Here is a 23,745-nt window from a genome sequence, read left to right as displayed (position 1 = left end):
ATGATTTAAGATGCTAAACTCTTTTACAACTAGTTTCTCTTTATCTTTTATGGTTTATGCAAATCACATTTGCTTATTTTAAGATCTACTTGAACCAGTGATTTTTATCTGTTAAAAGTTTCTCTCTATATATATAATACATTTTAGGGGGCAATAACTCCATAATGGAGTGTCAGAATTTTCTGAAAATTCTATTCATATAGAAATTGAACTGCTGAATTTTTTTTCCACGATACTTTTGCTTTTTACTGTTTTAGTTTTGAAATAAGACAATAAAAATTGAAAGATAAAAAAAGCAATACATGTTCTCCAACTTGTCTTACAATCTAGAGATACAGTATAGGCAAAACACTACATTTAACTGCTATGTTCTATTTTTAAGCAACAGAGACCTGTTTTTTAATGGATTAAGTCCAGGATACAATTTTTTAACTACATTCCCTTTGGAACACTCTGGTAACTTTTGTAACAGAAGTTTCAGAGATTTTTTTTTGGAAAAAAAGTGAAAGACATCAGTTAACCAAATTGAATGCCAAGAGATTGTTAAAAAACAGATTGCCCTTTAGAAAGAGTGAGCTAAAAAGGTGTTGAGTTGAGTCCTATAAAGATGAGGTTAAATCCACCTGTCACATATGCCTGTTCCAAATTCTAGATTCCTGTTGTGGTAGTCACTAAATATAAATAAAATGCATTTTTGATTTGAGGGAAATTGGTGAATATGGCAGACCTTTAAAATTCGATGTTAAATTCAGTCACAACTTCTCCAAACTCATGGCATATTAAAGTTTAAAAAGCTGTAAACTTAACACTTCATTTTACAAAGACAGAATGTTGACCTCTAGAAGGCATTTGGTGTTTGTATCAAGGGGATGCTGTTTCATTATCATACACCCAATACATCTTTTAAGTGAGATTAGGAAAAATCTTAAGAGGAAGAGATGTCTTCTAATACATATATTTTTTAATTATCTTGCTTATGCCATGGAAATATCACCTTGATTTGCATGGTAACATTTTATTAAGTAACATATTTTTTCCTGCATAGTCTACAAATTTGTAACTGTTTGATATGTTTTTTCGGCTTCTATGGTTAGAACATGTAATCTTTATGTTTCAGTCTGCATGAAAAAATGTAAGCTCCATGATCTAAAGACATGGAGGATCCTGTTATCTCAAATAACAAAACTTTATAACATAGCTAATTAAGTATTATCCTTTAATGACAGCATTACTGATGTTGATATATCTGCTAAAATATTGTCTCTATTTTCTTTTGTTATCTGTAACAAAAATAATACATCGTTATGTTGAGTACAAAATATCTTACACTTTAAGTGCATAATACTATCAGTTACATCATAGTGTATTAGTGACCTAACAACAATATATACACAAAATTTGCATTCTTTCTTTATTTTAAAATTGGCTTTTTTCAGTTGATAAAACTTAAATGAATATATTGCAACCAAAAATAAAAGGGAGACAATTCATGATATCTCTTTACAATTTTTATTATTCTAAGGTATGCATGAATGTGGAAAGCACCTTTTGAAGGTCAACACTGATGTTAATGTATTCATTATTTTCTTGAAATCCATTGCAAAAATCTTTATAAGAAAACTAATTTATTAATTTTTTTGAAGAATAAAATACAACATTGTGTCTTTCTACTGCAATGCTACAAGCTACTCAAATAAATGCAATATTATAAATGTACAGAAATCAGCCTAAAAATGAAATTCCAATGTTTAATTTACAAAGAGTGAAAAATAATGCCTCAAAATTAAAACTAACTGTAAAAACTTGAGCATCTGGTCTTGCTCGAACTTCCTCTACCAGCTGTAGTGGTCTCCCCTTTGGAACAGGTATTGTTGCTATGACAGTTAAACCTTTTGTATCCAAAATATGTTTGACATGTCTGATAAAGCTCTGACTAAACAATTCCATCTTTCCAATCTCATCTATGATTATGACTCTGTTCTGTTTATCCTATCAGCAATAAAATCTTTTTTTTTTTAAATATAGATGGCGTAATAATGTGATAGGACTATAACAAATGGACAACTTCTGTCATTTGGTCTCTGGTGGAGAGTTGTTGCATTGGCAATCATCCCATATCTTCTTACTTTAATATAAATTATAAGCTTTTATCTGGTTTAAATAATGTACAGTGGCACATATTTTATTCCATTTTTTTCATAGCCAGTCATACTTGTCCTGATAATGCATGACATATTTTGGTATTGGATGTCTGACTTAACATCCAGTGGCAAATATTGTATGCATGCTTAGGACAATTTACATATTGTGTATTATAGTAGTCTCAGTGGATGTTAAGTACAAAATAATTAACCAATCATAGCCACATTTGCATTTTCTTGATTTTTTTTAAATTGGAATTTTGACAATTCTTGTTGTAATATAAAATTAGCCAGAAAAATTTACATTGAAAGTTCCAAATTCATATTTGCATGATGTTTACCTTATCAAAAATTGAAAAGTCAGCTTAAATTAAATTAGTTATGCTGCACTATCCATTTGAGATAATTAAACACTACTTAAAGTCATATGAAACCAGTGAGTGGTGAAAAATAATGTTTATCCAATTCTTGAACCAATGCATGTATATATCATAAACTTAGAACTTTGTGCACGATTTTGTCAATTTTTACGCAAATATATCGTATAATCGTCAATTTGTTTTTCTCTCTGTCTGTTGTGTTTAACAAATATGGCTGCTCATTAAATGCCGTGTTTTAAAGCCGAAGTTAACCGATTGTCACCTTATAGTAAACAAATAGCAAAGAGCATGGGTGTTGAGCACATGTTTAACATGAACAATCAGATAATTGTTTATTTCAATGACAGATCCATGCGTATTGCGATCACCGGATTTTTACGAGAAGGGTTATGCTCAGGTCACTATGCATACAGAAAATATATGTCGGCGAATTGCTTCCTGGAAGCAAGCAATTAAAAATCAGTAAACTTCTTCTAAATGTGGACAAATTAAAGAATTTTCCTCAGAAAAAGTATATGTACATAAGTTGTATAATGAAAACTATCCATTTAGTTATAAAAAAATTTGTAAGGGTTCCGCGGAACCCAGTGTCTCGCCTATTTTTGCTGTAAATCGCAGACTCAACAACAATGAGGAAAAAAATCAATAAAATATTCCTCTTGTTACTATTTTATGATTGTAAGAAAATCTAAGTCCATTTAAAAGTAAATTACAGAAAAAACGGAGTAATCTTTTTACAAACTTTACTTCTGGATACAATCTTATGATCATAAATAAGCTTCTGTCCAAGTTTGGTACAAATCCAGGATAGTTTAAGAAAGTTATTAAAATTTTAAAAACTTTAAACACAGAGTGAATGTAATGGTTCCCCGCAGAAAATCTAAGTCCATTTAAAAGTAAAATATGGAAAAAATGGATTTATTTATTTACAAAATTTACTTCTGGATACTATCTTATGATCATAAACAAGCTTCTGTCCAAGTTTGGTACAAACCCAGGAGAGTTTAAGAAAGTTATTAAAATTCTAAAAACTTTAACCACAGAGTGAATGTAATGTTTCCCCACAGAAAAAACTAAGTCCATTTATAGTAAAATACGGAAAAAATGGAATTTTATTTTTACAAAATTTACTTCTGGATACTATCTTATGATCATAAACAAGCTTCTGTCAAAGTTTGGTAGAAATCCAGTATAGTTTAAGAAAGTTATTAAAATTTCAAAAACTTTAACCACAGAGTGAATATTTGTTGACGCCGCCGACGACGCCGACGACGACGGAATGTAGGATCGCTTAGTCTCGCTTTTTCGACTAAAGTCGAAGGCTCGACAAAAACATATGCATGATTTTTTTTAATTTGAGGTTTCTTATGACTTTAAATACCTTAATTTGTAGTGTAGGTAAGGCTGTATTTTCAAAAGACTGTAGACAAACATTGTACTTTCCAACAGTGTACTGTCTGCCACTTGGTATATCACTGTGGAAATGAGAAATGGAAATGAGTTAAGCCTTTTTCAACTGATTTTTATAGCACATTCTTATGCTGTATTGTTGCACCATAGTCCCAGGTCAGGGGGAGGGTTGGGATCCTGCTAACATATTTAACCCGCCACATTGTATGTGCCTGTCCCAATTCAGGAGCCTGTAATTCAGTGGTTGTGGTTTGTTGATGTGTTACATATTTGTTTCTCATTCATTTTTTGTACATAAATTAGGTTGTTAGTTTTCTCCTTTGAATTGTTTTACATTTGTCATTTCTGGGCCTTTTACAGGTGAATATGTGGTATGAGCTTTGCTCATTGTTGAAGGCCGTATAGTGACCAATAGTTGTTAATTTCTATGTCATCTGGTCTCTTGTGGAGAGTTGTCTCTTTGGCAATCATACCACATCTTCTTTTTTTATTATAAAGACTTTAAATTTACTTTTTGATGGGTTTTGTCATTTACTTTTGATAATTTCTATCCATCTGAAGCATATCTTATAAGATTTATCCTCATTGGTATTTTTTTTTGTTCATTTGAGGACATGTGTTATAACATTGCCTGTATTTTGCCCCTTCTCTTTTCTCACATCCTTAGTAGTAACCATGATTACCACAACTTCCTTAGTATAACACCTATAATCTTCTTACCTACTAGTCTGTACTGTTGCTAAAGGACCCTGTTCACCATCCAGTGTTACAACACTGAAACCTGTCCTTTGTCCCCTTTCCCTGACCTCCTGGGTATAAAAGCCCTGCACATTAACTGACTTTGTCTTTAAAACTTTACATATTTCTTTGATAAGTGTTGTTTTCCCTACACCTGCAAATTGAATGGCATTATTGTTATTATAATGCAGTAAGTGAATAAACATGATGACAAGAAATCATATGTACTTCCTTAATATGGAAAATAATATGATGCAGATGTAACCTATTAAGGGGAGTTGATTGATTGATGGTTGCTTAATGTCCAGTGGCAAATATTTCATGTTCAGTAAAAAAGAAGAGAATAAAGTCTGCAATAGTGGATATAATTTTTGTATAGTTGTTTTCAAATATGTTCAAAATATACATTTCTGGGAGCATATTACATTAAATTTTTACATAATTTTATATTTGTTGGGAAAATGTGAGCTTTTCCTTTCAATGTGAAAACTTAATATTGACTTAACTCACATTTCTATATCTTAGTATATATACTGCAATATAATATTGTAATTTATGAGAAAAAAAATCCAGTTATCAGAAATGTTACAGCTAATAAAACATACATCCTTTATCAATGACTACTTAACAAAATATTTAAAATATTTTACTGTAACTTGACTATAATGTTTCTCTCTACCTATTGCAGTTCATTAAAATTCTGACCCAATTGTAATTTGTTTATCGGGTAATCAATTGAAAACTGTCAAACTGGTTAGAAATTTTATCAACCTGCTCTAGGAAAGCCAGTCTAGTTATTTAATCAGTTATACAGTTTTATTTGATCAGTTGTACAGTTTTATTTGATGCTTTGCAATAGGTGGAATAAGTGAAATACTAACAGTCAAGTCAGAGTAATCAATTTACACACACATTTACATTTAGAATAGTACCTGGCACACCAGTCAGTAAAATAACTCTTGCTGTGTTAGTTGCCATTTCTTCATTTCTTCACCATGCTCACTCTTAAAGTATACATTATAATATTAAAGGGTTTCACAAATGTCAATAGGAAGTAATATTTTATTCACATTTATCAAAACTTCTTTGCTGGATTGATTGTATGTTTATGTACTTTACATTTACAAATAACTGCTAAACTGATTTGCAATCAAATAATCTGTTTTTGTTGTTTAAAGTGTGCATTCATGCCTTGAGGTAAAGTGAGTGCCCTGCTTTCTTGGGACACACTAAGAAACCATTCAAAAATCAAATCCATAAGAGGTCTGTAGTTGGCCTGTTGCATTAGGAAAAATGTCTACCCCTATTATATATACCCTCATTATTCAGTGACTGTAATGATTTCCCTGTCAGCCTCTATTACAGGACCTGTGTATAGTGTATTTGTTGTTAATTGGTTCTTGCCCTGAAATATCTGCCACTGGAAATTAAGCAACAAACAATAACTACACCAACCATATTATGTGTAAAATATTGCATTTGTATTTTACTTAATTTCTAAGCTGTCTTGATGTATTTTTTTTTTAAATATTTGTCACTGGACATTCAGCAACCAACAATTCAATCTAATCATCCTTATGTTCATTTTCTTATTTGTCTTGAAATTGAATTATTAACCTTTAAAATTGTGCAATAGACATCATTGGAAAAGGGTTTATAAAACAAATAACAGATGAAAACATTTTTGCTGGATTTTTGGTTTAAAGGGTGCATTCATGTCCAGTTAGAAAAAAAATCTGATGCCAGACATAAAGTGAGTAACTTGCTTCCTTACAAATGTTTAATTTCTTCATCTATCAATATAATAATAAAAATTATCAATTTATTTCTGCCCGTATATTAAAAAAAACTACATTTGTAAATGCATATTTTTTTATATTTAGGGGACGACCATTTGATATTCTGGGGGGGCCAGGAGGATTTTGAAAATAGATAACTCAGCCTTGATAATCACAAAAATAAATGGTTTGTTCTGTGGTAGTTTGAAAATAAATTACCTGACTTGCAATGTATAGAAAATAAATAACTCAGCAGGTCTAATCGAAAGTATATGAGATGGCACCAGATTCTTCATAAATTCATCTTTTTTCCCAAAAAAAATCTGGAAACACTTCCCAAATTTTTTAATAACAAAAGTATAAATATTATTTAAATATACTTGAAATGTCTGAAAATTGGTTTCATTTAACTTGAAGTATATTGTCTCAGGAAACCTTACCTCACCTTTATTTTAACAGGGCCGTAACTCCATGTAGGAAATTTCAAAACCAAACGCTTGTCTCCATATCAAATTGTGTTCACGGCCTTGCAAGAAGAAAGTTCTGTTTTCCCTCAGACTTATAGCCCTGATTTTTCAGGATCAATGTTTCTTATTTATTTGTCTTTTGTTCATTGATTGCCCTTCTGTATTCTGTTAGTGTTGCATTCCTTTTGTAATCTAGTAATTTTGTTATGAACTTGATCATAAGTTTAAAAAAAAAAAAACAGCAGCCACAGGCTTAACTATGTGAATTCCATTTTTGCTTTATCATGCACATTGGTCTTTTGATGTTTTCCCTAGAAACTTCAGACTTACACTGAATTTATACATTTTGCTTTGAGACCAAAATATTGTCAAAAAATTATTAAAACAAAACTTCATTTTCAGATTATGAAAGGGTCTTCCGAACACCCAGAAAGCATGATTTTGTATCATTTGTTCTATAGCTTTTTGGGCCTTCAGTGGCTCCAAAACCCTTCAAAAAAATTTTTGCCTTGCTCCGCTCGGCATAGTACTGGTTTGCCAAAACATTTAAAAGTGCCTAGTTACAACTAAACTTAATACTATGTGTATATGCAGTTGGGAATTTAAAAGATTCATTTCTGTAGAGGGGGATGGTTAATCTAATTAAATGTTACATAATGACTTGACTATACTATATGTATTATTTATAAACAAAACATTTAAAAAATTGTATGTTTTTCGAATATCAAAAATATAGTTGTGAAAATGAATAATCAGTCCCTTGCTTTAATGAAAATGAAAAATCTTGCTTCAATAGTGCAGAAAATGAATAATCTGTCCTCTTAGTTTGCAAAAATAAATAACCGATCAAAAACAAATCCTCCTGGCCCCTCCCAGAATATCAAATGGTCGTCCCCTTAATAAAAAAAAATATGTTTTCTTGTCGCTAAAATTCTTCTTCTTGTCACTTCTTGTCGCTAATTAGTGAGACCCATTCAATCGACCAATTATTCTTTACTTAATCCAAATAGTTATGACGTCTTGGAAGGCTATTTTAAATTTTTGCTTTGACACCTTCCTGTGAAGTAAAGCCGAAGTAAGCGTCAGAAAAAAATATATATATATTAGCTATATAGCCTTTCAAGATGTCATAATTATTTGGACTATCTTTTACTTTAATAAACTGTCTTGATATCAAATTATTGCCCTTTAAAATGGTGCAAAAGACACCATTGGGAAAGGGTTTATAAAACATAATAACAGCTGAAGAATAGGGGCAAGCATCGCAGAGAGTTGTTTACAGAAAAGTCTGTGAATATTTTAGATGTTATCAGACAGGATATTCAACAAGAAGGCCGGAATCCATCATTTTTTAACATAGTTTGATTTCTGAAATTCACCTCAGTCAAGATTTCATCACAACTGAACCATTGGGAAAATATATTTATATTTTAGGAGTTCGTGTTTGTATGATATTGCCTTTTGGGTTATGGCTAAACCAAAAATACTTAGTTAATCTAAAAATAGCTTCAAGGTATCATTTTTACATTACTTTAAACGCTTAGGTGACAACGTAAAGTTAAATCAGTTAAGCGCTTATTGTTATCGTTTCCAGAAACGGTGTTTAAAGCTAAATTTTGACATTGACAACAACAAAATTATTGTGAAAAATGGGAAACTCCCCAGTAAAACAACATATTGATACAGCACAGAAAACTGGAGCTTGCCAACTCAGTAAACTTGGAATAAAAGAGGTTAGAAAGCGTAAAATTATAATTTTGTTTGCTTTCAGCTTGTTGGCTTTTTCATTCACTGAATAATTTATTTCCAGTTTCTTCCCGGAGTCAGAGGAATCCTGGTCCGTCCGTCCTGATTTTGGTTCGCCCTAGTTACTGTTCGCCCTAGTTCCGTTTCGCCCTGAGACCGTTCGCCCCGATTTTTATTTTTTATTATATAGTGTTGTGTTGCATGTATTTAATTGAATATGTTGAAGTCAGTCTACAATTTCGCCGAATATTTACGAACTATTGAGAACTAAGTTAGTATCTGTATGTAATTACATTACTAGGAAATCACTATCACACATCCTTTTACTTTACATTTCCACACATGATTTGATCAATAAAAATGATACATTAGGAGTACTAAAGTTATACATAAGAAAGTGTTCAAAGTTCAAAGTGTTAATTGATCTAAAAGTCTTTACTGCAGCGGATGAACGTTGTCTAGTGGGTTGTCGGACGGCTTGTACAGTTTGGCAATAACTTTGTAAAAATTTTATTTGAGAAAAATGTTATTTTCATTATTAATCCATCAAAGACAATTCATATAACAATCAGTGATATCAAAGATTTCAAATTATCAACAATCAAAATTCAAATTAACAGTAACTAAAAGTAATTATAAAATAAAGTGTAACAATGCAGCCAAGAATTTTATTTCATTAATATTCTGTATTTAACTTTTAATAGATATACATAAATTTAATTCATATAAATATATATTTGTTTCATTAATGTAACGTATACATTGTACAAATAGGGCGAACGGATGACCAGGGCGAACAAACTCAGTGCGAACGAACCTAGGGCGAACATGTAGTCAGGGCGAACGATCCCGATACCGAGTCAGAGTCAGTATCTAGTTTAATCTTTGAATACTCACCCTCATGCCTTCAGGGCAAAATCTTTCTTGAGTGTACAAAAATTCTTAATGTATAGATTAGTACCAGCACATTAAAATATGAGACATGATTGACCATCTCATCAATGATCATGCTCATTAAAATCGATGCAGGACGTGACGGCCATACTGCCATGACGTCCATAGGATGTATCGGCCATACCCCGAAAAGATGAAACGGCCATAATAGGACAAAAACAGCCATACTTTGTAAAGACGTATCGTCCACGTTTTTTTTTTTTTTTTTTATAGATGTTATTATATGAATTATTCTGATACTTATAGATGGTTATTACAACTTTTGAATAAGCTATACTGTTTTTACATTATTTATCATGTTTTATTTTGTTATATATTCTCTGAAAGAAGGTTGTTAATTGCTTATTATTACTTCTTTGATGAACATACATATTAATTATGCTTTTGTCAAGAAATTGTAAAGGTAATACAATTCGAGAATCACATCACTATTAAATTTTTTTTTTACAGATATACTAAAAAGATCAGTAACATGTGCTTGTAATTTGTATTTATATACTAGTATCGTCATCGACAGTCAACATTCCTATAGTTTCAAAAACTTCATTTAAAATAAGATGCCTTTATATTACATTACGATAAAAACAATTCTTCAGAAATTGTTTATAACTGATAATGAAGAAATAATCCATGTACTTACATAATGGCCCAAACAAGATGTATATAAACACGAGTGATAATGATAAAGCAAAGATAACTTTTACAAGAATAAATTAAGGTGAGCAGTAGATCTCTTGTGCAGAAAAAATATAAGTTACAAAATCATATTTATGTTATTACTATGAATAGATACTTATTATATTATTATATTTTATGTTATAACCAATAAAAAAATTTTTTTAAGTGTGGACGATACGTCTCACAATGTATGGCCCATACGTCCCATGGACGATGTGGCGGTATGGCCGACATATCCTGGGGCCGTCATGGAAGTATGGCCGTCGCATCTCGAAAGCATTAGAATTACAGATCAGTATCCAGACTTGTCTACAAGGATTTTATTTCTACAATGTACTTCTACCAGATAATTACTACAATCAATAAACTGATTTTTTTTGCCATGGCTACTCCAGATCAAATGAGGAAAAAAGATAGCAATTATAGGCAACCAAAATCATCCTTCAACAATGAGCAAATCTATATCATATGGCATAGCAAACTACAAAAAGACCCTATATGACAATATTAAAACTAATATGAGGCAGGCATTACCTGTAAATGGAGATGAAGTCTGTATGAATTATTTTTTTGTAACCTAAATATTTGTTAAAAAAAAGAAACGGAAATACCGTAACTTTTCTGATTTTGGTTCTGTTGTTAGGGATTTTAGTTGTGACGTTATTTAAGTTATGACGTCATATGCAATGTAAACAAAGAAACGCTATCATCAGGTAACGTTTTTATACGACCGCAAAAATTTTAATTTTTTGGTCGTATATTGCTATCACGTTGGCGTCTGCGTATTCGTCGTCATCGTCGTCGTCCGAATACTTTTAGTTTTCGCACTCTAACTTTAGTAAAAGTGAATAGAAATCAATGAAATTTTAACACAAGGTTTATGACCACAAAAGGAAGGTTGGGATTGATTTTGGGAGTTTTGGTCCCAACATTTTAGGAATAAGGGGCCAAAAAGGGCCCAAATAAGCATTTTCTTGGTTTTCGCACTATAACTTTAGTTTAAGTAAATAGAAAGCTATGAAATTTAAACACAAGGTTTATGACCACAAAAGGAAGGTTGGGATTGATTTTGGGAGTTTTGGTTCCAACAGTTTAGGAATTAAGGGCCAAAAAAGGGACCGAATAAGCATTATTCTTGGTTTTCGCACAATAACTTTAGTATAAGTAAATAGAAATCAATGAAATTTTAACACAAGGTTTATGACCACAAAAGGAAGGTTGGGATTGATTTTTGGAGTTGAGGTCACAACAGTTTATGAATTAGGGGCCAAAAAGGGGCCCAAATAAGCATTATTTTTGGTTTTTGCACCATAACTTTAGTATAAGTAAATAGAAATCTATGAAATTTAAACACAAGGTTTATGACCATAAAAGGAAGGTTGGGTTTGATTTTGGGAGTTTTGGTCCTAACAGTTTAGGAATAAGGGGCCCAAAGGGTCCAAAATTGAACTTTGTGTGATTTCATCAAAAATTGAATAATTGGGGTTCTTTGATATGCCGAATCTAACTATGTATGTAGATTCTTAATTTTTGGTCCTGTTTTCAAATTGGTCTACATTAAGGTCCAAAGGGTCCAAAATTAAACTTAGCTTGATTTTAACAAAAATTGAATCCTTGGGGTTCTTTGATATGCTGAATTTAAAAATGTACTTAGATTTTTAATTATTGGCCTAGTTTTCAAGTTGGTCCAAATGGGGGTCCAAAATTAAACTTTGTTTGATTTCATCACAAATTGAATAAATGGGTTCTTTGATATGCCAAAATCTAACTGTGCATGTAGATTCTTAATTTTTGGTCCAGTTTTCAAATTGGTCTACATTAAGGTCCAAAGGGTCCAAAATTAAACTAAGTTTGATTTTAACAAAAATTAAATTCTTGGGCTTATTTGATATGCTTTATCTAAATATGTACTTTGATTTTTGATTATGGGCCCAGTTTTCAAGTTGGTCCAAATCAGGATTCCATATCAAGTATTGTGCAATAGCAAGAAATTTTCAATTGCACAGTATTGCACAATAGCAAGAAATATCTAATTGCACAATATTGTGCAATAGCTATTAATTTTCAATTGGAGTTATCTTTCTTTGTATAAAATAGTAGTTGATAATATATGTTGGAAATTTGCCAGACATGACTATGATGTCATTTTCTATTTTTATTTGCCAATAACTTTATGTAAATAACTTCATTGGAAATTTGCCAATATAAAATGTTGCTGATGAAGTTTTTTTTATTGTTTTATACAATAAACAATGTATATTCACTTTTACTACCAACCAATCTTTACCATTCAGTGATAACAAGCACTTTATTTTACATTTTAATATTTTATGATGTATTTAAAAGAGTAGTTATTGTTGCAAACTCCATTAGAAATTTGAATTGATATCAGTTTTGAAAAAGGGAAACGGGGATGTGAAAAAAAGGGGGGGGTTTAAATTTTTCTCATTTCAGATTTCATAAATAAAAAGAAAATTTCTTCAAACATTTTTTTAAGAGGATTAATATTCAACAGCATAGTGAATTGCTCAAAGGCAAAAAAAAAACTTTTAAGTTTATTAGACCACATTCATTCTGTGTCAGAAACCTATGCTGTGTCAACTATTTAATTTTAGATTTAAAAAGTTTGAAGAAGAAATCTTTAATTGATTTGTAAAATCTTGACATTTGTTTTGTGTAAAAAAAAACCTCATGTAATGTCAAAAATTTGATCACAATCCAAATTCAGAGCTGTATCACACTTGAATGTTTTGTCCATACTTGCCCCAACTGTTCAGGGTTCGACCTCTGCGGTCGTATAAAGCTGCGCCCTGCGGAGCACCTGGTTTTATATCAAGGAATTTATATTAAAAATGAAATTGGTATTGCGTTCCTTCCTATTTTATACTAGACTGATAAATATATATTTTACTCAAAGTTTCATACAAAGGAGACCGGAAAAGGAAGTACATTATAGATTTCTGCGCATATGCGGGAATTCAAAACATGACATCCAAAAAATTGAACAATTTTGAGTTCATTAGTACAATAAAATTTTCGGGAAAATTTTCCCGATTTTTTTTTTTTAATTGATTTTTCTTCTGTTATTGGAGACTTCGTACCCATATTAAAGCGAGAAAACTTACAGCCTGATTTATGAACCAAATAATAAATGATTACAAATATGTTATACAGCAATATATGGCTTTAGTCTTTAGTGAGTGTAAACTTGACACTATAATCTCTCTGTATTTAGATCACTCTGGTAATTTTATGTCTTTAATGTTTAAGTGGCTGTCCAAGTAAATATCAGGCAAATCCTATGATATGGGTGGCACAGCATAATTTTTTTCCCACTGATTTTTTGGTTCCAGTGCAATGTTTATATCATACAAAGGATATATGTCAAAGATATTTTTGAATCACGGTGGATGGCTCAGAAAATGATTTTAAAGTTCACTTTAAATACAATGCAACAAAATTTTGTACAAAATGAAGAGTTTCAGTGCTTTCTATGTATTTTTTCTCTTTATTTGTTGTAGTTAATAAAAAAATAAAATTTAACTTTGAGAAAGAATGAATTTGTGATATGAAATAGATGAAATAAATTTGAAAACAAAATATGTCATGTGCCATCCACTGCCTGTTTTTTCCATGGACAGCCTCTTAAAACTCATTTGTACGTTTGTATTTATGATGTGGCACTGCAGAGAAAAATAATTTAATAAATAAATTAACCCTTATAAAACCTTAACTATCTATTTTGTGAACCTTCCAGTATCTTTAATAAAGACCCCTAACAAATGTTGAATATCTTCTATGTGATGTTTGTAATTTTCATTTTCTGTTGTTGCTAATAATACTTCTGATTCAAGTGTTAGTTTTGATGTTATGAAGTTGAGTGCAGAGGGGAGTTTCTCTCTAGCCTCCTCATAATCTTCACAATACAGTAGATAATGATCAACTGTTTCTTTTTGTCCACAGTTGCATTTGTCGTTGAGTGCTAGGCATATCGTTGATATGTATGAATTTAAATTACAATATCCTGAATATCCTGTTCTTAAACTAGTTGATATCCGATACATTTTAGTTGAAGGTTTGTCATTTGGAAGTGTATTTTTTACATTTTGTTGAAAGGAATAATATATTCTTCCTTTATCACTGTTGTCCCATCGGTTTTGCCATTTTAACATTACACTGTCTTTTGCTCCTTTTTGTATATCTTCAGTTCTTGTTTTGTGAATATTGGAATGCTTTCTATTTTTTCTGCCTCCTGTGCTGCTTTTTTAGCTAGTTGGTCTGCTATTCATTATCTTGTATTTCATTCAATGGAAACAATGATTCCATCAGATTTTAGTGCCAAAATACCGATTTTAATATCATGAATAGTTTTGTCGTAATTATCCGATATCAAATTAAAAGTTAGAATTCCAATTGCTGATTGGCTGTCTGAGAAAATTTTTATGGATTCTGTGTTTTTTCTGTTGTTTGGAATTATAAGAAAATCTATTACCAGCTTGATAGCTACTAATTAATTCCCCTAATAAAATAGATCCTCTATTAGAAACTGGCTGTGTTAACTCCACATGTTCTGTACTGTTTGGTATTAAAATAGCTGCCCCAGCCCCGCATGGACCTGGGTTTCCTCTGCAGGAGCCATCAGTGAAAGCTATTGTTGTATTTTTTTTTAGTTGATGTATTTTTTCCAAAATAATAGTCTTTCCCTGAAAAGCTTGTTCCTCTGATCTAGACTTTGAGCTTCTGAGATTTTTCCAATACTCTGGTGGTGATTTTGAGGCTGCTAATCCTCGGAATTCAAATTCAGACTCTATACCATCAGAATCAATTTCTGTTGACCTCTTCATGTCTTCAGACTGTAATACCATTCTTCCAATTAGTGAGATTATTTTTTCAGGTTCATTTATATTTTTCCAATCTTCAAAAATTTGTTAAATAGAGATAGTTTCTATAAGATTTTATTTTTGCAATTTGTCTTATACCGTTTTCTTCTCTTTTGAGGTCCAGTGGAAGAATTTCTGCTGCTAATTCCAAAGTTTCTATACTAGCAGTTGTTGGTTGGTTGGTTGAGACATAATGCTAGTCCTTTTCTTTGAATGGCATTTAATTTATTTATATGCTTGTTGTTGTTGATTTGCCATACACTGCTAGCATATAACATTGTAGACAGCACTATACTTTGATATATTTGTATTAAAATTTTTGTAGATACCTTTGCTATTCCCTTGATGTTTCTGATTATCCCTAAGCTGCTAAGGATTTTTGTGCTTTTTGCTCAACAGTGACTATGTGTTTATTGAAGTTACATTTTTCATCTAAAGTAAGGCCTTAAATTTTGGGGTTGAGATTGTATTTTAATTCCTTTCCTTGTAACATTATCTTGATGTCCTCCTTTGTCATACCATTTCTGGAAAATACACAAAATTCTTTTTTTTTCTATACTGAGGTTTATTCTCCATTTTGTTGACCATACATTGATAGAGTTAATATCTTGTTGTAACTCCTTCACTAATTCATGTTTGTCTTTGCCTTTTTTCCAGATTGTCCTATTATCAGCAAATTTACATTTGTTAGAGGAAATTTTAGCAAAAATATCAATAATAAAGATGTTGAAAAGTAAGGGGATAATACATTCACCTGACTCAGGAAAGCCACAACCTGTGTGGCAGGGTAAACATGTTTGTGGGCACCTTAACCTCCCCTTAACTGGTCATTATTAATGTGTTATTTTTACTCTAAACTTCCACAGAAGCACTTAACACTTAGGACTCACCGTACAGTCTTGTTAGATGGCTAGATTAATTGAAATTTAGTTTATTTGCAACTATATATTGAAAAACATTTTTTGAGCATTATGTTACAAATGTACATGGACTTACATAAAAGGTTTAATAACATATAGAATTTTGTGTTCAGAAGCAGGATTAATTTATATTTTTGTTTTCAGTTTCCTGAAGATTTATACCAACTAGCTAAAAACTTGAGAACACTTGATTTGTCTGAAAATAAACTACATGGGCTGCCACAGCAAATAGGCAATTTTACTTCTCTAAAGAGTTTGATACTAAATAACAACAAATTAGGTAAGTGTTGTGTCTGTATAAGACAAACCAAGCAGTAAGTTCCAGTATTCTTATTAATTGATTGATTGTTGGTTGCTAAACATCTAGTTGGAAATATTTACTGCATGTTTAGGACCAGAACAAGTTAACAATAAATAAATTGAGGTTTGGACTGCCTGGAAATTGAGGATAGATTGGATACAGACAGAAATTTGGCATCAGGCCACATACTGACCCCTCAAAGAGTTGTTGCAATAACAACGGTTGTTAACATGTGAAGTGTGTGGCATACACTTTACATAAGGTATCTGATTAAACTTTTGTATTCTGATCTTTAACATCCTGCACAGCCAAATGGACACCCCACATCATGTTGTGTAATGTATGCTGGCTAATACATATTAACATTTTATCATCTTTTCACAAAAAGAAAGTAAAAATAAGGTTAGCAGACTATTTAGGTACATGAATCTGAAAAAAAAACAATGATAGCAAACAAAATGAACAAAACAGGATTTATGAATTCTTCCACAATGTATAATTGCAGTTTTGTTAAAACATGTGACAATGTCATAGAAGTAAATTGTTGAAATTATTTGAAAGTATCAATGTTATTGTTAATTTTTTTCTTTTTTCAGAAAGCCTACCAGCAGAAATAGGAAATTTAAAGAAGCTTGAAACATTATCTTTAGAAAACAACCACATAACATCAGTACCTTCCTCTTTATGTAATCTGACCAATCTAAGAACAGTAAACCTATCTGGTAACCATATAAAAGTGTTCCCTGCTGACCTTAGTAAACTAAGGCAGCTCGATGCTTTAAATCTGTCACGAAATGGAATTACAACCATTCCAGAAAGTGTTTCATCGTGTCAGGCTATAGAAATTAATCTTAACCAAAACCAGGTTAGTAACAATATCTTTTTAATGCATGTGTACTTGTTAAAATAAAATTTCATGAAAAAGAAAAAAAATTTAGTTGTAAATTTATGTGTCTGGAAGCCTGAATGAGTTAATTGGTTAAATATATGTACCATTTGAGGCTAGCTTACTTTTACCAGCACTAAAACGGAATAATTCAAATCTGGAATAATTTTGAATTCTGGAGAATGGTTAAGAAATGTATGCCTTATATTTACAAGTGTGGGGAGGGGGAATAACCCAGGATGGGGTGGGGTAATCTCTGTATCTTATAGAGACACTTTTTTTGTTTTTTTTTATTTTCAATTGAAACTTTGGAAAAAATTGTTGTTATTCAGTATTAAACTGATGATTTTTTGTAGGACTCACCTTTAAAATTTGTGTTCTTTCACTCTGTAGGTGTACTTGTTTATAATATTTATGATATTAATTGTAGGTATCTGTTTTACCTGAAAGTGTTGCCAAATGTCCACGATTAAAAGTGTTACGATTAGAAGAAAACTGTTTAGAAATCTCAGCATTTACACCACAGATTATGAAACATTCACAAATAGCATTATTAGCTATTGAAGGAAATGTGTTTGATTTTAAACAGTTCAACAATCTAGACGGTTATGAAGAGGTAAGATTAAATAATCAAGTCCTGTTTTAAAGTTTAAATCTTAATAATTTAATTTTGGATGTAACGCGTCTTCTGATTGGCTGACGTTATTTTGTTATGAGCCCATAGACATAATTTAGTCATGTGACCGTGACGTCATCAACGTTTTTTCATGGTTTTCTACGGTTTAAAATGGAATTTAGAATTAAATTATAAGAAATGACTGTAACATTTTTTCTGTCTATTCGAAATAACATAAAAAATGTGGTGCACACTGTTAAATAACCCACTACGCGCGTTATTCAGTGTGCACCAAATTTTTTATGTTATTTCTTCATAGACAGAAAAAATATTACAGTCATTCCTTAAAAGGATCAGAATTATTTTTTAAGATTAGTTAGGATTATATAAAGACTGGTTGAATTATAGATGTTATACATGTATATTTTTATTACCCCATGAATATATCTGGTTTTTTAGAACACATAATTGTTCTGTTTTCACACAAGAGGGTGGCAATTCAGCCTTTTTTTTCATAATCATCATCTTTAATATCAATTATTTTCATTTTATTCTGTTTTAATGCATAAACAATATTCCAAAGAATATTTTGTTTTGAGTATTATTAAATTGGTAATCTGCATTATGAACTTTAGTTGAAGTTTTTTTCAAGTCTTTGACTTGACTGGATAGGGATCAAACCAAAAACTTCCCATACTTGAGGCCATAGATCTGAGAATGGAAATGTGTCAAAGAGACAACTACCAGACCAAATAGCACAAAACAGTCCAAACCCACCATTGTTCTTCAACACAGCAAGAAAATCTTGCATCCAGAGGCTGGCGTCAGTTGGCCCCTAAACAAAAATGAGTACTAGTTCAGTAAAAATGAACGTCACACAAAACTCTGAATGCTACCTAAGAACCAAGGAAGTAAAAAAGAATTGTTAACAGACAATAGAAGTATTTAAACAGAACTGTTATTGAATATTTTTCACTGATTTGATTTTTAAGATGAAAACTTGCAGTATTCTACTTAAGGTAGCACAATACAAAGATTTTTTATCCCTGATCAGGCATCTTTAAACTGACGTAATTCCACTCATCCTTCTTTAAATTTTATAAATGAGGTACCAAAAGAGAGAAGAATGATTAATCTTTCAAATTGTGATAGTTTCATAATGACATAATTATTACATAATTAATTGTTATGTAATTAGTTGCTATATTGTGATGTCCATACTTGAATGAATTTAGCTTCTTTGTTATTCATAGCATCCCAAAATATTTTATAGATTCTATCACAACACAGTTTGACCTCCAAAACCGTGTCTCAGATTTTTCCTATTGTATTTCATTCTCTCATAAATCTTCAATGAAGTTTGCAACATCAATTCATAAGAGATCACTAAATTCAATTGGGTATAAAATTTGTTCTATTGATGTTTTTGGAAATCTGAGACACAGTTTTGGAGGTCAAGCTGTGTTGTACAAGAATTTATAAAATATTTTGGGATGCTACGAAGAACAAAGACGCTAAATTCATTCAAGTGTGGACATCACAATATAGCAACTAATTACATAAAAAATTGATTATGTAATAATTATGTCATAATGAAATTATCACAATTTGAAAGATTAATCTTTCTTCTTTCTTTTGGTACCTCATTTATAAAATATAAAGAAGGATGAAATGAATTACATCAGTTTAAAGTTATCTGATTGGGAGTGTAAAAATCTTTGTATTGTGCTACCTTAAATAACTTGTAAACATGCTGTAATTATTTTAACTTTAAATTATAGTACATGGAAAGATTTACAGCAACAAAGAAAAAGTTCAACTGATTAGTAAAGTCTAGAGCCAGAATAGAAGTTCTGAAAATCCAGTGGATGACTGACTGGTTCCCTTCCATGATCACAGAGATAGTACTTAAGCAGACTTGATTCATATAGGTCATATGTACAATACTATAAACCTAGATTTAATCATCATGTTCTAAGATTTCTATTTTAAGGTCAGGGCTATTTCATCTAAATGTATGCAAGAGGAAAAAGGGAACATGTGTATTTAGTCTTTTATGTGTGTTTGTCCTTTTCATGTATGCAAAATTATTCAAAAAGTATGTTGGGTGTGTATAGATTTTTGAAATTCCTTCATACTCTTAAACAAAATATTTTAATGGAACATCCATTAGAAGAATGGATTGATTATGACATAGAGACTGTATTAAATGTACAGTTATCAAGTTACATGTTGTAAAAAAAGTGTATTATTTTGTATTAAGTTTTAATATAATTTGAATTATGTCTGTTACAATAAAAATGATTGTGCAATATGTATGATATTTGATACAATAATTGTAGTATTTATAAAAGTTTTGTAGGAATCTCCTTTAAGTGACAAATATACTAACTGCCCAATATTTTTAATTGTTATGTAAATCTTTGCACAAAATTTTGTAATTACCAAGTATCATTTAATTGACCTGTATAAATCTGATGATTGGGTCTTAGGTGAAATAGTGGCAGTTAGATTTTTAACCTTTGTGAATAACTGATAATGCATTAAACCTTTATGACAGTCTGCACTAAAATAGTTTCTAATTACTAGTCCGAAGACCATAATTCCAACATTTTTTTCACTAGTCTAAATTTTGCAAAAATTAACAAGTCTGAATAAAATTAAACTAGTCTGCGGCATCAGACTAGTGGCTAACGCTGCAGACTGTTATGGTCTGTTTATAACATTAAATGTTGAAAGTCTGTTTATGAGACCAGACATCATTGCATGTACCTTTTTGCACCTTTCTTTTACACTTTGACTGAAATGGATCCTTATTATATTAAACTTTTAATTACTTTATACCAGTAATTTTTGTTGTGAAATTATTTGTGTTGGTCCTCAACTGTATCAGAGGTGTTCAGTCAGTAATGTTGCAAAATTGTTAAACTTTGTGTGTTCATTATAGTACATCAAGCAGTTAAAGTATTTGCTTGGTGAACAGTAAGCTCAAAAGATCTCTAATCATCATTATTATAGGTTCAATATCTCTACTGTGATTTTTTAGGCAAGAAACAGTAGTATACTGTTCATTTTGTACACCAATCCATGGCAGCTTTGTGTCAGTATTTATTATTTCAGGTGGTTTAAAGTTAAAGCAAAGCGTCTGTATGTATGTATTGGTAGATTCCTATGTTATTTAGAGCACATGATCTTTCTTCTTCTGCTCAAAAAGCAATTTACTAGTGTTAATTTGGCACACCATTGCAATCCAGGTCTGTGTCAATACACATGAATGGATAATATATATGTATAAATGATGTGTAGTACTTCTCCTAAAGGATAAATGCTTAATGAGGCCTCATTCTTAAAAAATTGAAATTCCCTTGAACTACAGGTATTTAGAGTCCCAATCCATACAAAAAATCATCATCATCACTTTACCTGTATTGGAACTCTTTAGTTGAATTAATATGAATCTTATATATATAGAATAATACATGGCAAAATCCGTATCGCATGCTGTATCATCACGAGAAACCAATATCAGTCCCGAGGGCCGAAGGTCCCGAGGGCTGATATTGGTCGAGTGGTGATACAGCATGCGATACGGATTTTGCCATGTATTATTCTGTTTATCATATATTCTTACAGAATCAGATTCAAATCATCAGATTTAAATCGTCCGAAAATATAAGGAAGAAAAGAACATTATGATTTTCCTGTATTTTTTCAGCTGCCTTTTTCTTTTACAGTTCTTATTGTATTTATTTTTTTATGAAAATCGCTAGTAAAGTTACTGGGTAATGATTTTTTTAAAAATATGGATTTAAGTTGAAATGATATGACATTTTTTTTTAGTAGGAACAGCAACTTGACGTCATAGGTCAAACGTTGACGTCATTCGAATTGTGACGTCATGCCAGGTATGCGATACGGGATTGCTATACGATACGGGGTATGCGATACGGGTTTAGCCATGCGATACAGGGTATGCGATACAGGGCAGGTGATACAGACTGGAAAAAAGAACCTTTATTAGATATACAAAATTGCTGTATTTTGTACTAAACATATGATAAATGTATAGAATACATTTACATAAGCAGAGATATGAATACTAGACTGCCAGTTCTCATATCTGTATTGAGACATATATCTTTTGTGGCAAACCGATGTAAATGAACATATTGTTCAGTACTGAGCAAATTATGTTAATAATTCTGTAGGATGTAAATCTATGTTTTGTCATCAAGTGTATGCAATTTAGGCTGTGATTTTATTATATATGTGAAATAATTGTACATACCGTACTTAAAATATTTATAGAACTTAGTCTTAATAAATATTAATGAGAGACTCTAAAATCCTGTATTGCTCATCAGATAAGCTGTTTAATGTGCATTTTAGACTAGAATTTCTCTAAATTTTGTGTTATTTTCACATTTCCTGACTGGTGTGAGAAAAATATTTCTTCTCACTAGTGAAAAATCTGTTCTCGACAAATGATTGGTTGAAATTTAATTGTGACGTTAAATTTTCTTGTTTTCTTCTGAATTTTCTTATTGTGACATCATGAAAAAAGGCGACCACGCAGTGGCGGATCCAGAACTTTTCCTTAGGGGGGCCTGCTGACTGACCTAAAGGGGGGGGGGGGGGCGTTCCAGTCATGCTTCAATGATTCCCTATATAATCAACCAAATTTTTCCCACAAAAGGGGGGGCCCCCTGGATTCGCCTATGCCATGCCTGATGACATCACATCAAAAGTACACAACTTTTTTCTAATCTTTGAGGGTCCGTAGGTGGCCTGTTGCAAGGCAAAATTTCTGACCCTATCCAATATACCCTCATTTTCCAGTGGCAGTCCAAATTTCCCTGACCATCATCCCAGATGGCCTCTATTGTATCAACCTACCTATTGTATTTATTGTGAACTTGTTCTCGTCCTGAATATGCATGAAATATTTGCCACTGGACGTTAAGCAACCAACAATCAATCAATCTAATCTTTGAAAAGAAAGGATAAAAATCATTAGAGAAACAGATTCCACCATTGTAACTCGTGTATTACGATATTTCTCCACTCTCAACAGTTAAATTTTAATTACTTAAAAAGCTCGGCAAGCCTCGTGCTTTATATATTAAAATTTAACTGTCTGGAGTGGAGAAATATCGTTATACACTTGTTGCAGTTGTGGAATCTATATATAGTGCATGACTAAAAAGAATTTTCTTTCAAATTGACTTATTGTAAATTGTAAAGTCACATTTTGTTTTGCTTTGTTGTTTTTTTTTTTGGCTTAAAAACTGATTTGACTTGTTTAAAACTATATGTCCCATTGTGAATTTATGATTTATTTTGTTATTCTTTTAAATTAGTTGAGAGAGAATAGTGTAATGCATAATATGTAATATAGTAAACTATAAGGGATTGTGAATAGACAAAACTGTATTCCATTTTTATTGTGCTTTTATTTATTATTGTTATTTTTTATTAATCAAAACAAATAATGTTATGTCATGCTAGCTGCACTATTCAGGATAAATATAATGAGTAGTTTCTTCCAGAGTTACTAAATTCGTGTTACTTAAATATGATTTCATAAGGTATAATGGAATGCCTCGGCTCTGTCCAAGCAAAGCCTGAGGAATTGGAATGAAATTGCAACTAAGGTAGTATTCAATTTAGAAAACACAAATTGTCTGATTGGGTCAAGCATACTAAAACATTTGAAAATTAATAAATGTTATAATGCAGATGGTATGAAGTGTTGGCCTGATTACTGTTTATAATTATTTTTATTATGTATAAAAAAGGTCATAAATAAATAAATATAAATACTTCCATTTGTTATTCATAAGCATTTTC

The 23,745-nt window shown here is 31.1% G+C and overlaps 2 protein-coding genes across 3 annotated transcripts; one reads left to right on the top strand and one right to left on the bottom strand.

Annotated features, from left to right (window-relative positions):
* Positions 1–1,186: 1,186 nt before the first annotated feature.
* LOC143068920 (cancer-related nucleoside-triphosphatase-like) lies at positions 1,187–8,426 on the bottom strand. 2 transcript variants are annotated; one of them, XM_076243301.1, is made up of 7 exons: positions 8,294–8,368; positions 5,986–6,089; positions 5,602–5,673; positions 4,652–4,823; positions 3,903–3,996; positions 1,795–1,989; positions 1,187–1,280 (listed from the first exon to the last, which is right to left on the bottom strand). In XM_076243301.1, exons 3-7 carry the CDS (start codon positions 5,645–5,647, stop codon positions 1,203–1,205), a joined length of 585 nt encoding a protein of 194 aa, XP_076099416.1. In that variant the 5' UTR covers positions 5,648–5,673; positions 5,986–6,089; positions 8,294–8,368; the 3' UTR covers positions 1,187–1,202. The 2 variants fall into 2 exon arrangements, with proteins under 2 accessions (XP_076099416.1, XP_076099415.1); XM_076243300.1 differs by lacking the exon at positions 5,986–6,089 and having other exon boundaries at positions 8,294–8,426.
* LOC143068917 (leucine-rich repeat-containing protein 57-like) lies at positions 8,398–23,718 on the top strand. The gene is made up of 5 exons (XM_076243289.1): positions 8,398–8,647; positions 16,237–16,372; positions 16,990–17,258; positions 17,710–17,895; positions 19,677–23,718. Exons 1-5 carry the CDS (start codon positions 8,564–8,566, stop codon positions 19,716–19,718), a joined length of 717 nt encoding a protein of 238 aa, XP_076099404.1. The 5' UTR covers positions 8,398–8,563; the 3' UTR covers positions 19,719–23,718.
* The last annotated feature ends 27 nt before the right edge of the window (positions 23,719–23,745 follow it).

The sequence above is a fragment of the Mytilus galloprovincialis genome, chromosome 3 (assembly GCF_965363235.1).
Source record: "Mytilus galloprovincialis chromosome 3, xbMytGall1.hap1.1, whole genome shotgun sequence".
NCBI lineage: Eukaryota > Metazoa > Mollusca > Bivalvia > Mytilida > Mytilidae > Mytilus > Mytilus galloprovincialis.
This window is presented reverse-complemented; position numbering and strand designations above follow the sequence as displayed.

Excerpts from the sequence above, each read along its gene's own strand:
- LOC143068917 (XM_076243289.1), top strand. The coding sequence starts at position 8,564 with ATGGGAAACTCCCCAGTAAAACAACATATTGATACAGCACAGAAAACT. Across the intron at positions 8,648-16,236 it reads GTAAACTTGGAATAAAAGAG|TTTCCTGAAGATTTATACCA; the intron begins GTTAGAAAGCGT and ends TTTTGTTTTCAG. Across the intron at positions 17,896-19,676 it reads ATCTAGACGGTTATGAAGAG|TACATGGAAAGATTTACAGC; the intron begins GTAAGATTAAAT and ends TTTAAATTATAG.
- LOC143068920 (XM_076243300.1), bottom strand. The coding sequence starts at position 5,647 with ATGGCAACTAACACAGCAAGAGTTATTTTACTGACTGGTGTGCCAG. Across the intron at positions 4,824-5,601 it reads TTTACTGACTGGTGTGCCAG|GTGTAGGGAAAACAACACTT; the intron begins GTACTATTCTAA and ends TTCAATTTGCAG. Across the intron at positions 1,990-3,902 it reads TACCTACACTACAAATTAAG|GATAAACAGAACAGAGTCAT; the intron begins GTATTTAAAGTC and ends TATTGCTGATAG.